Below are 18,792 nucleotides of genomic sequence, written 5' to 3'. Positions count from 1 at the left end.
GCTGCCGCATCGCCAAGTATCATGATTATTAGCCGGGTAATGAAAGAGAAAATTTTATTCATACATAAGATCACGCTCGAGCACGTTGCCGAGTGGAATGCCGAGTTCTAGAAATATGTCTTACCAAGAAATCTTGAATGACAACTCTTTTTGATCTATGTACCTACTTATCGTATATATTAGTTTGTTTGAGCATCATGTTCTCTTATTCGGCATCCAATTCCTATTCATCCGAGACATCGTTTCCGATCCTCATTTTCAGCAGCCTCAACCTTAAGCACGTGCTGGTATTCCGAGAAGGAAAATCCGATTATGGACATATCCGATTGAGACATAATTAATTTAAGACCTAAGTCTTAATTCAGATTCTCACGTAGGATGTAATAACAATTTATAGGCTTTCCGATATGTTGTTCATATATCAATGCTGAACTAGAGAGATTGCGAATACTATATTTTATATTGAAAATGATGTCATTTATCTATGACATTGTAAATGAGATACTAAACTCGCATTCGTTAATACTGTCAAATTATAAACTATCGATAAGTTTGCTAGAGAAAAGTAGTAACAACAATCAATTTTACTTAAAACAGTCAAGAAAATAGGAATGATTTTATCTAAACATAACTTGCGATTTTCTTTATGATTGAATCAATTATTTAAAAATACTTTATAACGATCATTATAATTTACATGTTTCAGTTGACACATCTACGCTTTAACAAATTATTTATTTCACGTATTTATATTTGCAGATGTTAGAAAAATATTTCAAATTAAGTCAGATTTTTAAAAACCAAATTCTTTTTGATAACAGTTCTAAATACATCGCAACCAAGTTATGGAAAGATACTTTCGCACACATTCGTACGCGTTCAGTGAGAAGGCAGAATCAGATGATTGTGTTCAACGTTCACCCTTCAACTTGATATACAGCTAATTGGAGATCTGAATCTCGGAGCGTAGATCGTATCCGATCGAGGCGCGAGAGTAGAGCGCGTAGATGCACAAAACGTTTTGCGGTGTCGTACGCAGCAGCGTTTCTCAATGCTATCGAAATGCTGTATTGTACATTAAAAAAAATTGTACATTAAACGCCTCTTTAATCACGTTCTCTTGAAGCACGTAATTTCTGAAACGAGATATGAAACGCGTTACAATTCTTATTTTCACGTGTAATATCTTTGCTCTTCAAAGAGCATCTCTGTGAGATTATTCCAGATGTGGAAAGAATAACTAGTATACTTGAGTTTTATCTTGATACTTTTAACGCACTAGATTCAAGGAAATTTTTTCAGTTTTTGCCAAAGGGTCTTATGGATTGAAGCGGAGGCCAGTAGTATTGATCGTTAAAGCATTAAGTTGAGAAACTCTGATGTATAGCATGCCGTGCGCTTCTGGATTTGCGTCTACGTGGGAGCGGGCACCTGCACTCTCGCGTAAAACACGTCTCCGCGATCCCTTCGACAAAAGACGAGAGACGAGATGGGAAAATAGAAAGAGGATCCGCTCTATCCTAGCAAACTATAACTAAACCGCGTCCGCGTTAGTGTACTGCTCTATAAATTATATATCATCCGTTGGATGTGTGTCATGTGTGTGTGTGTGTGTGTGTGTGTGTGTGTGTGTGTGTGTGTGTGTGTGTGTGTGTGTGTGTGTGTGTGTGTGTGTGTGTGTGTGTGTGTGTGTGTGTGTGTGTGTGTGTGTGTGTGTGTGTGTGTGTGTGTGTGTGTGTGTGTGTGTGTGTGTGTGTGTGTGTGTGTGTGGGGGGGGGGGGGAGGGGGGGTGAAGCTGGACGCCATTCTAATGCCGCGTTTGAGTAATATATTATATTTCTGCTTGTCGCGACTATGCTTGTACCTATATACCATCGCGAGCTGCCATTTCTTCTCCTGGCACATCTCAGCCATTCTTTTCTCAAGTAAAATGTGCATAAAATTCACGGATTCATCACATTGCGATGCAAATAGTCTAATCCAATCAATTCTGATCGATAATGTCACAATATTAAATTTAGGAAGATCTTTTATATAATTTTGATATTGAAATTCAATTCTTCAATTAAATTTTTATAAATAAAAATTAGACTGATAAAAATAAATTAAATAAGAGAAAAATATTTTTGGTCGGTTAATTAATTCTCTTTGCAGTAATACATAAAAAATATGGAAATTTTTTCATATATAATAATATATATGTATATATAAAATTATTGATTCGTGTTTACAGACATTGCAATATCTGTAAATACGAATCAATCAATAGATATCAAATAATTTCTACTTTTATGAGAGAGAGAGAGAGAGAGAGAGAGAGAGAAACTTTGAAAGAGAACACGAAGAATCACAAATGATTTATCAGAGGAAAAGTAAAAATAAGAAAGATATTCATACGCGTACTCCTATGGTTGTAAAAAATTTCAGATTGATCGCTCTGAAATTTTCATTCTACGGTTCGTATTTTTCATTCATTTCCTATTGTCAAAATGTCCAAACTACGTCAAGCAAATGACTCGCAATCCCATCCTACATGCTCGACATGTTCATCCAACATTTCTCGTCCCTTTTTCCTTGAAACAGAGAGAGAGAGAGAGACTTGGCTCGTCGCTGTGATGTGAGACTCGTTTCGTACGACTGCACTTCGTTAAATCAACGAAGCTACGGTGTAGCTAACTGAGTTAACGTATACTTTGCGCGTGTTTTATCAAACTACTATATCCCACGGAGCAGAGCAAGCTGACTATGTCGTATCGCGCTATCACTTGAATCCAGAGTTATGTAACCGACACAAATATTTCCTCCGATAACAGAGAGTTTAATTAATTTGAAATGCACGCAAATGCTGATTTAATGCAGTTGGAAATTACCGCGATAACCCTCATATCCTATTTCGGCATATTGCCATTCAGAAAAGCCATTAAAAATACTATTACTTGTATAGAGAGTACATTCCCGATCTTACGATTGAATTGCGTGCGAACTAAGATCGATAGTGCCGCTAATTGATTCGGCAATTAATCGCGTCGCGCGGACTAATGCGTTCGTCATGAATCAAGTTTTGTAGTTACAAGGCTTTTTCCCGCCGTCTCTCGGTGTTGGTTCCGATATCGCGGTCGGCGATTTTATTATCTTTCCGGCGAACAAAGTTGGAAAATCGTAGTGGCCAACTCGGCCGCATAAAGAAGGAGAAGAAAACTTTTCATTGCGCGGCTTCAACAAAAGAAATAGTACGCCCGTTCGCCGAACGGCGACTTGACTCGACCGATGCGATGCGATGCGATGCGATGCGATGCGATGCGATGCGATGCGATGCGATGCGATGCGATGCGATGCGATGCGATGCGATGCGATGCGATGCGATGCGTAACTGGATCGAGACCTTATTGAGTTTCCGTACTTTCGAATTCCGCCTGCCGTCGACGAACAACGGCTACCCTGATGCGCGCGCGACCGGAGGCGGTGAATTTGCTTTTCAAATTTTCGTTCTTTCGCTCGCGGGCGGCCAACTACCATAGCTGCGGATCAATGGGTTTTCAATTTAGCATTAGTTTCATATCTTACTGCACCTCAGGAACAAGTCTCTCTCTTTCTGCATCGCCGCTTTTCGCAATCTATATGAGACTATTGGATGAAAATATTAAAGAATTACATACTCTTTGAATGAAAAAAAGTATATATTTTTTAGAATTTATATAGGCACATATATATTGTATTATCGCTTAGACATTTGCACTCTATACAGTTTTTAAATAAAAGCACTATTTTTTTTACAGATATAATTATTTTATTGAAAATATCAATTTTTATTTTTGAATGTACACAATTGGAATAAAATTTATGACTGAAACAATCAAAACTTTTGTACATTTACAATGTTAGTAAATAAAATTGATTAACTTCATTACACTCGCATGGAATATCCAGAACATTGCCGCCTTACAAATTCGCTAATTGTATAAACGCTATATTTATATACGTTATTTTATTTACATATGTTTTTAAAATTGTTTCATAATTTAAAAAAAATTTGACATTTATCTGTATTTGTGGAATGTTTTCGGAACAATGAAAATTGAGATATTGACTATTGAGGTGTTAGAATGTTGCGAATAATTACGTTAAAGAAAATTATGCGAATAATATAGGGTGAAACTTTTTTTTCAAAATTAGAGATACTCTAAATTTTTTACAGTGAAATCTCACTTCAAGAAATATAACCACTTTTGAAAAAAAAAAATGAAAATATTTCACTTCCTGAAAAAGAGAGTGACAATTTTCACTTTTTAGAGTGAATTTTCACTTCAAAGGAGTGAAATCTCACTCGAAAAAAGTAAGATTTCATTCCTTTGAAGTGAACATTCAGAAGAATCAGAAAAGATTCTTTAAGAAGAGTAGAAATTGTCACTCTTTTTTTCAAGAAGTGAAGGGTGATTGTATTTTTACTTTCTTAAAGATGAGATTTCACTGTAAGAAATTTAGTGTAGTGTACAATTGAATAAATAGGACACGGTTTTAAATCTTTACATATACAAAGAACTTGACATCTATATTTATATTTTATATAGCTCTTATATTTAGCTCTTGTCATGACATAATTCGCAGAATTATAAAACTGTCCTTGAAATTCTCCCCCCTCCCCTCTCTCTCTCTCTCTCTCTCTGTGTCTCTCTTGTCACCATATTGATTGACGGGGAACCGCCAGTTTCTCGATATCGTACATCCGATCGAAATGGGATTCCAGTTTAATGCCAGTTTCAAATGCCGGGTCCCCAACGGACAATATTGCAATTAGGCTCGTGACAGTCGATCGGATGTCGGTACGTCCCCGTTGCAAGCGTGTACACGCACGGCACGCCTCGCGAGTCTGATTTAGGCAATTTGGATCGCCGCAGCTGCGTGCTCTGCAGCCTTTCAGCCTGTCAGTTCTTGCCCTGACGAAATGGCGAAATCGTCGGCGCGTCTCTCAATCGGTTTTACCCGCCGGCGATGTGAAACAACGACGATGGCGGCGATGGAAAATCCAAGACTCGGGAAAACTTTCGAGGAACACAGCTAACGAACAAACTTTCGCTGTACAACCCGTCGTCGCAAGACCTCGACAGATTTCATAACGATTTATATAACGAAACGACTACACGTCGGTGCGGAGTCGATAACCCGAGTATTAATTAAACGATGATGATACGCTGAAATCTTCGAGCACTTTGACTAGTCTGCGCTCTTTGGAAGTTCGTAAGATAAACGGAAGATACATAGAGTTATTTCTGATTGCAAAATGTTTGTGTTTGAAGAAATTTTGGTAAAAAGCTTGGGAAAACTAAATGATATTTTATTGATTAGGTAATCAAGTAGAATGAAAAAAATAGCCATAAGAAAATAGATACAAGAAACAGATTGCAAAGATATTAAAAAAGAGAAATAAATGAAAAATAGAAATAAATCGAGATGCATTTTGTAGCGGTGCGATAAAAATAATCCTCGCCTAGAACATTTTCAAAGCTGCGCTGAGAGATAAAGTATGATAATTTTTCAACCGCGAAGATATCGTAATATGAACATTAGCAAAATCTCTGTTGCTTCTTCCGGGGCTTATCTACCTGCTTCCAAGCAACACCAAGGCAAAACAAAATATAACTATCCCGCGAGTCTCGCGCTTCTCGTTGCCCGCCTTAAAGCGCCGCAGAATCACCAAAGCGCTACACTCCGCGAAAACTCTTGCGGTGACGACAGGGAAACAAGAAGCGAGGAAAGTTATCTCGAAGTGCGCCGTCCCGGGAGAAAGTGGGAGCTGCTCATCGTGGTTGAAGAGCGACTTGGGGACTCGACTAGAATAGCTCGAGATTCTCAGGGTGCGGTGATATCCTGTAAGGGCGTAAGTTGCGAGAAGGGAGATCACGCGTCTTCTCGGAAGACGGAAAAACTTTGGGATGAAAATTGACGGCCAGCAACGAAAACATGTGAGGGCACGGAGAGAATCTTAACACCTGCCTTTTCACACCGTAATAAGGTCGCTCGTCGGTCTTAAAGCGGTCGCGCATGGGCCGCCTAAACGAATTAAAAGTACGAAGAGTTCCTCCTCCACCTTTCGCCCTGTCTCTTCGGCCCTTCTCGTCGTCTTCATCGTTGTCGACGCGAAGCTGGGAAAGTTGTTCGGCTACGTCTACCGTATTGAAGTTTTTTACATCCGCCGAGATAATCTGGCTTAATTAATTTAATTCCGGTAGAGAAGAGAAGGGAAAGGACTACGACCTTCTATTCCGACCTCTTCCTCGACTTCGCTTCGTTATCGTCCCTTTCTCTTGGAAAATTCTCTTGCAGCGAAGAATATTTTATTGTCGCAAAAGCGATTTTATGAGATGGCTGCACGATGTAACGACTGTATTTAGAGATCTTCGTTTATCGCGAAGAACGAGATAATTTAGACGATTTTTCTTTTTTTTGTCAAGTTTGCACGAGACTGTATATGCAAAGAGATTCATTTAATAGAGGAGGACAGCGATCAATCGAGAATTCTTATAATATCTGAAAAATTAATATTGCTAGCGGCAGATCGTAATAGTATGTATATATAGATTTTTATTACAGCACCAGATGGAAGTAGACAATTACGTTGAAGGCACGAGCAAATATCGGACATCGATATATCGGAACTCCGTTCTAATTATTTTATAACATAAAATGTCTTCATTTTTGTCTCCTGTTAAAGTTTATAATCTGTTTTGACAATGTTTCTATAATAATCTCATACGTCAATATATCTCATATTCTGTCAATACGTCGCGCGTATGTTTATTTCGTACTACTCGCCGGCCGAAAAAAAATACATTTTTTCATATTCGGTGATTTACAGCTCACGTTATATTTCTTATTTCTCCATCGAAAAACTAGTTTATCAGTTTCTATTTTTTCAACGTTTTCTCGTTTACATACTAATTTCCCTGGCCGATGCGTGCGCTGTACTTTCTTGATCGAGCATATTTTTACACGTTCCATTTCCAGTTTTGCGGAGAGCCTTCATTTAAAGCTCGGATTTTTCCCTTCCTGTCCATATTACATCATTTATTTATTCTGGATTGTAATGTACTGTAACGGTGACGCGAGTTACAGAGAGGGGTGGAGGGGATGAGGGCAGAGATGGATTTTGTATCCCGTATATTACATATTCACATCTCGTCATATTATAACAGCACAGTAAAAAGGCGTTATACGAACGCGAAAAATTCCTTTCCTTCCCACGTTCGCATATTCCGTATTGTGCGTGAGTCACATACACCTTTCCACGGGAACAGGTGTGAAAAGTTCATAAAAGAGAGGCATGCGTCATATGCAGATGAATGCGAGTGCTTCGTATACTAATAAAACATCAATAAGGAACGGCACCCGCAGGCTGTGCCGAACTACCTTCATTATCTGCCCGAAGAAAAATCTTGCAATTATAAACTCTGATTAATTTGCGTTTTTATCGTTTCATCGAGCATTTGGAGGGATGAAATTTTTGAGTGAGTCCGCGGACGTATGATGCTATAAATCATGCAATATCGGAGTATATGCGCTCAGTTGGTACATAGAGTGTATGTATTTTAGTCGATATTTACTCTTGCGTCAAGAAAATAATAACAGAAAATAAATATGCGTGCGTTCACTCTACGTTAACAAAAATTTATTTGCACACGCGTAACAATAATTGCTAGTATAAAACTAATATACACGAATTAACGTTTATAAGTTTTAACTTACTTTCAAAAAACTACGAATAAATCTTAAAAAAATATAAACAAATAAATTTTTAAAAAAGTCTCTCTAAATAAAATTATTCTGTAGCGCATATTTTTAGTAGTCTGATTTGAAGCCTATATAAATTGCATTATAGTTTCACTTAATTTATCTCTGATTAACGAATTAACCATTGTGCGCGTCGTTAACTGTGAATACCGTACAAAAGGCAGATGTAGATGTTCAAATAATGGTACAAAGCTGCAGTAGCGTTCCTCTCATGCGAGAGGAGAAACAGGGCGGATCGAAAGTGGATCGGGTCGCCGATGGGCGAGGACGATGATGAACGAGAGGGTCAGGACGACGCGCAAGAGGAAGAACGGGTGGGTGAAGTAATGCGATTCTCGCGTGAGAATCAAGCGAAGGTGCCAAGGACGCGCGTTGGAAGATCGTGACGGAGAGGAGGAAGGAGACCTCAAGAAGGTCCTCCTGTTCTTGGTCTTGGTCTCCAAGGACGAGAGTTTCGAGACGTCCCTGCTACCACCCTGCCCCTTACGGGTCGGCGATTTGTCAGGCGGACGAATACACGACGAGAGATAACGGCGAAGTTTCGCAGACGCTCTGGACTCTCTCTCGCGGTTGACAAATGCGCGACCGTCGCCGGTGCGCTTTCGGGAAACGACGCGTTTTGTATGCGTATAAATGGCGATAGCGACACACACACGGGGACTCGCGCGTCTACATATATATATGATAAGCGCCATCGAGGAATGGGATGATCCGGAATGCCGCGCTCTATGGAATCTCGGGGAAGTTTGACGAATGAGCCTATCAAATATACAACGTATTTTTATCGCAAAGACTGTATCTTTTTAATTAAGACAAAAAATCGATTTTCGGTCAAAGCGGATCTTAGAGATTAAGTATTTCAGAGAGTGAATTTATACATGTAATTCTGCAAACTGACCACTGAAATCTTGATACCTTTTTGGTGAAACCACAAATATTCGAGGTGTCCTGTAAAACATAAATGACTGTAACATACTTTTAATGGCTATTTACGTTTAATGACAATTTATCACAACGTAAACAGCCGGCAATGAAAAGATTTACAAATTCGTAATGTTATTTTGCGTATGTATTACGTAAACAATGAAAGATATACAAATGCAAATTTATGATATTGTTTTAAACGGATAGGATTTGCGATGTTCTTATGTGTACATGAATTTTATAATTATCATGATTTATATATAAGGCGGATGAATTATTGAAACGGAAAAGCATACATATTATGTGCATCGTGAAATAACATTCGTAATAATACCCATAATGCGCGATAGTACATTGTGAAACGATATATACACCAATATATACATTGCGATGACCAGCGAAAATATTTATGGTTAAAGAGCGTATTTTAATAAATGGCTACGTCAATTAGCGCAACGCTCCGGTTTAATGAATGTGTTTCTGTAATTACGCGAGTACGTATTATTGATATGAGGCGAACATTTTGCGCGAGATATGTGGGCAACAAATTGAAGAATCGAAAGGCAAGAGCGTGTTGAAAAACATGATACGGGATTAATATCCTCAAACTCATGAATAAAAGGGAAATACTGGCGCATATTATACCAATAGCCGGGGCATTGCGTCTGTGCGGGTATTTACAAACCTATCGGCATCGATTGTTTGCGAATGCGGGTGCGGCCCGTGTTTGCGAGGGTCTAACGGTAGTCAAATAATTCGCTAATTATTCACGGAAAATTATCGCGCGGAAAGATGCGGTGCGGGATAATATCTTAAAATGCAAGTGTCGCTATCCTTTTCTCTCGCGAATAAGAGAAACGGCAAACACGACGGTGACTCGTCGAGGCGACGAGGGCTGTCCCGCTGATTACGACGATGACAAACGACAGCGCGTGGGAATTACGAAATGAAGGTTTAATAAGGTATGAGCCGGATCGGGACTCGCCGACCACCGTCGCCGCCGGCGGCCACGTTCCCTGCAGTAATTAACAAATCCAATTTTAATCGACGGTTCAATTCACGCTGCGTCCTCCCGGCCGGAAACGCACTCGCGAACACCACGTCGTTTCGTACGTGCAATCGTCATATCAGCGCGTAAAACTGATTAGCGGTTCCCCTCGCGACGCAATTATCTCGCGCTGCGCCGGACGGGGCGCTCGTTCTCATTTTGCCGCTAGTAGTAAACGAAATAAGCGCGCAAACAAAATAAATTCCTTTGTCCGCAATCTACGCTTTTAGTTGGTGCACCGGAAACTCGGCTGATGATAATTAAAGCCTTCTATCGATTAGACTGTTTGCGTACTTTTAATTTGAAGTTTACATCATGATTATACGTATGAGTAATGTATTCTAAGGATATAAAAACTGTAATAAATTAGACGAAAAATTAAAATGATCAAAGGAAGAAGAATATGTTTGTTGCGTTTGTTTCGTAGAGCAATCTTGAAAATGAAATGCAATGAGTGCAGAAAGTATTCATATAAGGGAGATATCCTTAAAAACAATCTTATTTTTAAAAAGCAAACATTAATTAGTAATTTATTAATAAAGAATAAAATAGATTTCTCAAATTTATTTTACCTACATATATAGTAATAATTAAAATAAAAATTGTTTTAAAAATAAACAAAAATAAAAAATTATATTATTTGGACTTATAAACAGTATTTATACAGTACGTTGAAAAAATTAGCTTCTAAGATCAAAAACACGCAAAGCTGTTTTTTTGTTTATGTATTATTAAGGCAGGATATAAATATTATATTAAAATTGCTTAATATTTAATTTCTACAATAAGGTCTTTTTAATAAAATAAATTTTCTTTTATATGAATACTTTTTCAGAGCGATACTTATAATTCGTTCTTATTTTAGATCATCTTAAATAATATCTTAAGATGTTAATATAGCCCTCTGGCTTATGACAACTTCACTCTTATCCTACAAGGGTACAATTTGATACCTCATCTATATAAACGAGGGCATTAGAATCCATCCGTTTTTTCACCTATTCATGATTCAAAAAATCTCTAAAAATTTACCAACAACATATTTTCAATTTTCTAGAATAAATATTATAAAATATTGGAACTTTATTTTGGAAAATAATAAAATGTAGTATAATTTATAATTATCGAAAGATTCAAAGAAACTTGCACGAACAGAAATCGCTCGGGTCACTAGTGACTCGTCTTGTAGGATAAGGATTAAGACTGCACTTAAGAAAGTCTCAAATATAAAAATCAATTGTGAATACCGGCCATTGTATGTACTATCTTACAATTTAATGAAAAAGAAAAGGATACTTGCTTTCTATTAATTAAAAAATTACAGATATCTGTCGAGATACTGCAACATGTTGCACTCTTGATCTCTGTGAATGATGGGGAAAAGACGAAAAATTATAATTCACCGAGGAGAAAACGATACACTGAAAAAAAAGATTGACTGCTGCAGCAAATTAGATGATAAAATATGGCATAGCATTTTTAATTGACTGTAGCAATCAATTTTTGATTGCAACAGCCAATTTTTGGTTGCGTTAGCCTATCTGCATGTTAGTATAGGATTTCGATAGGCTAACATAATCAAAAATTGGCTGCTGCAACCAATTAAAAATGCTATGCTATATTTTACCATCTAATTTGCTGCAGCAGTCAATCTTTTTTTTCCAGCGAGCAATTTAGTTCGTTTCACATTAATTGTGACATTCTAATAAAAAATTTCGAGCAGTAACCTTTTTATCACCCACATTTCTCATCCCCGCGCGAAAGGAAAGTTTTGTTATCGCGATTTCCACGACCTCCCCGAAAATCGCGATGCGAATTGGAACATCGTATCGCCCGCATCTGAATTTCCTGTGTGCGCACACAATTGGCATTCTGTACTTTTGTGTACCATTCGAAAAGGGCTCAATCGAAAAATCGGTAGTAACGCTCGAAACGACGTAGGTAAAGCGCACTGCGTCGCACGATTGCTGAATTGTAAAACAAAGCACAGCATGCAACATGGCAGTGCAAGCATGCAGGTGTGAACGCTGATCGCGAATATTTCTGCGTTTTTTTTATAGTCCGCGCAAGCGTGTACGTTAAGCTCGCGTTATATAAAACAATGTATAAAAATCTCGCCCACATATAATGCGTGAAAATGATTTAGTAATGGCTGCTTTTTATCTCCTTTTTTCTGCTTTAAATCCGAAAAATAATATAAAATTGAAATCCTATTTTTTTCTCTCGAATGCTATATATATTATATATATACAATATTATAATAATAGATATAATGGATTTATTATTTATATAACGGATGGAATGTTTGAAGGAAATAAAAATTTTCATTTTCTCTATTTTATAGTGTATTTGTTATTTATATATTTTTAAGTATTAGAATTTTTAAATATTAAACATAAGGCTATTTCCACACTAATGTGCAACCATAATGCACATCTCCGTATATACACAGTGACCGCTTTAATAGGGTACAAAGACGGATTAACACACACGGTATTCTAGGCATCACGTGCATATGTGTATAACAGTAGCGTTAGTTGACGGACACGTCGATATATTTACGGTTTATTGCAACGCGTTTATACGGGCGGAATTACAGTCGGCGCTCGTTTTAATGGATGTCGAGATTGCGGCGCCGTGCGACACTGCGTTCGTAATTTCACGTCGGTTCGGTAAATTATTAAATTCGATCGGTTTAACTATTATCAGAACGTGAGCTCAGCTCGGATACTAAGGCTACGTTATGCTCTATTAAGGTATGATCGATTATAGTTTGCAGCCACACATTGGCAACCGATCACGAACGGAACAGACTAGATCCGCCAACTGCGATTAGATTGGATCAAATGTATAATCACGCCTTCTACTTTTCAACAGGAATGCTATAACGACATTCATTTTATCACGATGGCGACAAAAAGAGAATTTTTCAAATTAAATATCGAGAATTAAAATCGAGAAGAGATTTCAAACTCGATGTAGGAGACTGACATAGGAGAGAAAAGATAAATGTTCATAAAATCTTTGTAATATAATTAACAATTTTTTAAAATGATTTAAAAATCAGTTTTTTTTATAAGTATCCACTAATAATATTTTATAGAGCGCCACGTCTCCCGGTGCCAGTAACGATGGCCTCACGAAACAACAGCTGGAGCTCATCCAGCAGATCATGCAGCAAACGCAACAGCAGACAACCACGCAACAGCAGCAGCAACAGCAACGGACCGCGACTCCCTCGGCATCGGTAGCCACACAAATACAAAAGACACAAAAACCGTCCATCAAATCCACCGCGTCGTCCGGCAATATTTCCAACAATTCCGCAAGCGGAAACGCGACCAACAGTGCGAGATCGAGTCCGAAACCGAAGATGTGGAATCATTCGCATGTAAGTGTAACAATCAAAAAATATATTAAATATTTTTTTATTTTATAATTACTTTTTCATCTGCTAAGTGTGATATTGAAAGTTGAACGTCGAGCGTGCAATTGATTATTGAATATGACGATAGAAATTGAAAATGAGGAATTGAAATTCCAAAGAGATAGCAGCTATCCACAATCATATACTTTTTTTATAGTAATAAAAAAAGACACAGAATTAGAAATCAATACTAATATTCATTTTAATATACATGAATAATAGTTACATTTTATACAAAGAAAACTTATTATCTTCTTCATTTTTGTGAGGCACGTAAATTAATGAAATTAAACTGTTTATTTTAAAAACCGTAATATATGTATATTGCGATGCGAAAGAGTAATAAATAATAATAATAATAATAATAATAAATAATATTTAAGTAGCAAAATAACTTTCAATAACTATTATTAGTATCAATCATAAATAATCGTTTCAATGAAGAAATTATCTTAATTATATCGATCGAAACAAATCTCGTCGAATATTACGATTATGATGTACTGGATCGCGTACATTCTATATGATTTTATTACGTATTGCGTAACGAGATCCCGAGATAGCGCCGAAAGCAATAAACCTGTAGTACCTCGAGACTGCTTTCTGTTGAAAGGGCCCTTCTTCCGCATTAGGCAGCGGAAGTATTACCGAGCGCACCCAAGATCCCGTGCACATGGCTCGTTGGAACTCGCCGCGGTAATCTTTTGTGCGGCGAATACACCGCAAATCGCATTACGTATCACGACCAGGACGGATACCATCCCGGTACTCGTAATCTCGTCGACGAGGACTCGTCGAATATTATACGGAAACGCGAAACAGCGAGATATCGCGCGCGTGACCCTTTGTGTGGGATCCTGTTCATTTTCTCGTTGAGAAGCACGAAGTACAATCGGATGAAACGATAGGTAGATACGATATCTTTCCGAGAACTTGCATGTATACATAGTTAAAAGTAAAATATTAATTTTAACTTGAAGACGTACATCGGACTTTCTGAAATATGTAAAAATGTTAAAATTAACTTTTACTTTTGTACAAAAAGACTCTACCGTACGTCTTTAAGTTAAAATAAACATTTTATCGTTAACAGTGTATGAATGTTATAATTCGTGAATATTATAAATTAAAAAAGTATCATGTTATGGGAAGAAAATATATTTTACTTTTGAATAGATATTGAAATAATTTTTGTATCGATTTTATTAGAATTGGTAACATAATATTTTCGCGAAGGTATTTTCACTATGATTTTTCAGCCGGATTGAATTGATCGCCTTGGTCTTTCACAGGGTAAATCCTACGTGGCGTTAAAATAGTAGTCGAGCCGGTTTCACGAACGGGTCTTCAGGAGCCGTTCAGAACGAAACATTTGCCTGCACAGAGAATTAAATCCGTCATCGAGAGCCACGTAGCACGGCTTAATCCGTCCTCGTTGAATCACACGGTGTTCGCTTGATAAAATTGCGCGAACGCTAATTGGTCTCGCTCACTTCCCTTTATATCCTTGTCCTTCCGGCCGTCCGAATCTTCGGCGATCAAAAGGATGACGCCGTGAAAGGAACCTTTGAGCAGATCCTTTCACGGTTCGACGCATCGAATGCTGCAGAATTTTCTTCTGACGTCCTTCTTGTCGTCCGCCAGAGAAAGGCGCGTGATTAGCGTAGAGAATCGTAGCCGGAAGTCCAGTCGAATATCTCTTGCTTTCGACAAATTGGGGAAACTCATTATGTCTCATTTAAAACGAAAATGTTAAAAAATAGGTAGGTTTACTTTGAATTTGTTAAATTATTTATATGATTTTTTATCACGTTGTGTTATAATACCTGAAAGAGGTATTTTTTCTTTGAGTTTTTTTTTTCATTAGTTTTTCGTTAGTAATTTAATATTGTTAGATCTATGTGAACGAAACAAATTTATAATCTCTTACGAAGTGTTGAAGAATATTATTTAATTTTAATTGGCAACTCTCTACATGCATCGAATGTTGGCTCAAGGAACTTGTCTCTTCAGTGTACAAACATATCAACTGTATGTCCAACGCGTCAGCTGCATTGACCTGGTAATAGTGCGACTAAACGTCCTTAGCCTGTCTATAAACCGTTTACTGTCGTTTACTGAATCATGCATAAAAGACGATCACGTATGGAGCGTTGTAGTTCTTCGAGAGTTTTAAACCTTTGCGTAAAACGACTCGAATTATGCACGAGATTATTGTACAATTAAATGTACGTTTTTCGATAATAATAGATAGATAATTAAAATATCCTAATTATTGACCAAATTATTAGTTAATAACAAACAATAATCTTATTAGAGAGACTCATCTACTTTATTAATGGATAGAAGCGCTATTCTATTGATTAATAATTACGTGGCTGATAATTATATTTTGTTTCTTTACTTCAAAAAATGATAAAAATATTTCTCAAGTATTTTTCAGCTTAACAGAAAATTATTGACTAATCAAATAATACTGACAAAAAGAATATATTTTTAAAAACATAATTAATTTTTGAGTTGTAACGAATTTGATGTCCTATACAAAATTATGACAATTGAAATAATTCATCAAAAGTGATATAATTCGAAATATCATCAATGGTTTATATTTTTATCTTAATCAACTAAAATGTTTAAATTTATTTTTCAACTTTGATCATCAAAATTATCTGCACTCTAAATGTTGTTTGTTTTTCCTTTTTATTTACATAAATGATACAAATCAAAATATATCATTCTTCACAAAAATGATTTTGCAATTACAGCGAAAATTATCTAAGTATAAAAAATATTACATAATTTTCTAGATACAAAAAACAATTATAATTCTAGCTATAATTGGAGCAGTAAAAATTTTTTTTGCGTGAATTGTAGAAGATTATAATCTTTTTTATAATCTTAAGATCGACGCAAATTTAGCGAATCAATTATAAAATTAAGTTAGTTTACTGATAATAATTGATAAAGTAATCTCCCTCCCCTAACTTATTTATGATAATAACTCGAAAATCATATATTTTTAATTGTGCTACTTTCGAAGTAAGGGAACGAGATGGTTTGTTATAACTTAGAATTATTACTGTAGCATCCCTAGCTCTATAATTATATAAATCGGCCGCCCATCGATCGCCACGTTCGATGCAAGAAAACGTACGCGCAGTTCATCATCGAAGATTCCCGATCGCCTGTATTTCAGCGCGTTTTTCCGCGACGGGACCTGCCGTCAACACCGACGGCACACCTCTCCACAACCTAACTTCATTACGTTAATGGCATAATAACCATTGCGGGCGGCCCGAAGAGCTTATGCGCCGGAACGTCGATGTCCCTAAACACAGCAAGAAGCGAGCGCGCAGTAAAATCGATCCGATCTCCATTAATATGTATGAGGTCTTCGCCAATGGACGCGGACTGGGCTGAAGGGGGTAGCTGGGGAGGGAACGAGACTGGGGATTCGTACTCTTCTTGCCATCCTCCTTCCCTCTCCCCCGCGTCGCCATCTCGAACGCCGAACTGCAGGCGATCGCGAAATGCTCTCGGAAACTGTCGTAATTGCTTAGGAACTCGAGGACGAACGGATTCTTCGGGATCTACACCGCGATGAAATGGGGTGGGGAAGGAGAGAGAGAAAGAGAGAGAGGATCTTGCATATAGAGCGAACTCGGCAAACTCGATTTAATTGCGATCCCTTATACAATTACGTTATGGTCGCGAGCGTTAGCGTTACCCGATTGCACAATGAAAACATCCTGAGTCGCGGCTTAAGATATATCGCACTTAGAAATTCACATTAGCTCTTATTTGCATATTTATCGAAGATATATTGTACGGCTGTGTACGTCAGTACTGAAGGATCATCGCGAGATGAGAAAGTTATTCGTCCCCGTCGGTAATGCAAGGTAGACATTAAAGACGAGCGCAAAGTGCGTCGTTAAATTATATTTAGCTTTCTTATGTCACTTTGATATCGTAAACACATCCCGGACATTATCCGCCAGCTTTATATTGCGGCGTGAGAATATTCATCGTATTTCCTTGTATATTTATGATCCGTTACGCATCCTAGACGGTCCGACTACAAATATACATGCGAAGCGACGTGAAGATCCGCGTGGCTATACCAGGCTATTACCAGGAGCAACGACATTTCGTCATTACGTCATTTTATTCCCGTCTTGTTCGACAGGGAAACGTCTTTTTTATTACACACCAAGAGAGGCAATAAACGTAGTTACAACTTACCCAGTTGCAACGATTTACATCTCGGCTTACTCCGATGCTATTACTCACATCGCTAACAGGTATTCACACACATATTGGATCCGCGTTACGAATATCGATGACGACAGTATTTGCCAGCGCAATACGACGTATTCCTGATGCATTCTGAACGCGCGTGTAATTCGCGCCATGAAATATACGATCACGATTATGGAGACCCAACTATACGCTAATCCGATTATATTTAGCCTTCTTATGCCGTTCTAATATCGTAAACATGGTTACTAGCTCCTAGTATTAAATTCACCTGTACGTTTCTCTTCATGTCTCGCGATAACATTTCATCCAAAAAAAGGTTACGAGATTTTGCGTCGCATGATTATCAAATTTATTGCATTACGTTTTCGCTGTGCGATATGTGCATTGAGTGGATGATATCACTGGGTGAACATGGATCTCGGTCGTGGATGCAACATCGAGAGTTCTCTTAGTCATCTCCTGGCAGAAGCCCCGAGTTACCGTCGCGAAGTAGTACAATCTCGTGTATACGATCGTTTTGGTATAGCGCACACTTGAGTATCGTTCGTGTCACGTCGTCTTATGTTATGCTAGGTTTGTACGTTGCGACCGCATCAGTATTCCTTTCATGAGCGCCCGTTTAACTACATAGCAATTTAAAGATAAGATAAATTAATATAAATCGTATTAAATTAGATCTAGCGATGCTAAATGAAAATTTATGATGTACAATTAATTATGTCCAAAGTCTATTTTTATTCATAGATGGCATTAAATTTTTTTCACTAAAATCAGACATACACACGGAAAGGACTGTTTGGTTAAATATCTAAAAATTTAGCTGGATGTAGATCTGAAAATAATTTTGTTCAACTATCAAAATAATTATGTAGAACCCTCAAGCTGGTTACTGGAATATCAAAAAAAATTTTTGCAGCATTGCTTGAGTTTTTTAATTATTTTTGTGATTAAATAAAATTATTTTTATTTGTATTTAACTAAATTTTTAGATATTTCAGCAAAATCGTTCTTCCTTTGTGTTTATTCCATTTTAAATTCTAAAAATGTATACTAATTCAATTAAAACGTCTTAAAGACGTTTTATGTGACTTTTTAAATTTTGTATTATTCAAGTACGATGAAATAATGAAGATTCGATAAATAATATCTTTAGTATTGACTAGATTTTTTAATTCTTTTCTTTTAGACTTCTTTTTTTTTATGTATTCTATATCTGTTGCCTTTATTCACTGTTAAGAATATTGTACCTCGATAGGATAAATAACGGCCAATCAACTACATTTGCTGTTTTACATGTTTTTTCAAGCCGTGTAGCACTAAATTCGATGCATTCTCCGAATGCGAT

General features: G+C 37.2%; 1 protein-coding gene and 1 long non-coding RNA gene across 8 annotated transcripts in view; one reads left to right on the top strand and one right to left on the bottom strand.

Moving 5' to 3' along the window:
• LOC147909275 (uncharacterized) overlaps positions 1 to 18,792 on the bottom strand; it is a 308,493-nt gene that overhangs the window by 221,764 nt on the left and 67,937 nt on the right. The window lies entirely within an intron of this gene.
• Positions 1 to 18,792, top strand: part of LOC105153914 (Transcriptional-regulating factor 1) — a 432,031-nt gene that overhangs the window by 351,363 nt on the left and 61,876 nt on the right. For all 7 annotated transcript variants that reach the window (XM_087407003.1, XM_011069054.2, XM_087407002.1 and 4 more), the window contains one exon: positions 12,861 to 13,148. In XM_087407003.1, the coding sequence (XP_087263129.1) occupies positions 12,861 to 13,148 (288 nt within the window). The remainder of the gene's footprint in view (positions 1 to 12,860; positions 13,149 to 18,792) is intronic.

The sequence above is a fragment of the Acromyrmex echinatior genome, chromosome 6, assembly GCF_024713525.1.
Source record: "Acromyrmex echinatior isolate Ae372 chromosome 6, ASM2471352v2, whole genome shotgun sequence".
In the NCBI taxonomy this organism is placed as follows: domain Eukaryota; kingdom Metazoa; phylum Arthropoda; class Insecta; order Hymenoptera; family Formicidae; genus Acromyrmex; species Acromyrmex echinatior.
This window is presented reverse-complemented; position numbering and strand designations above follow the sequence as displayed.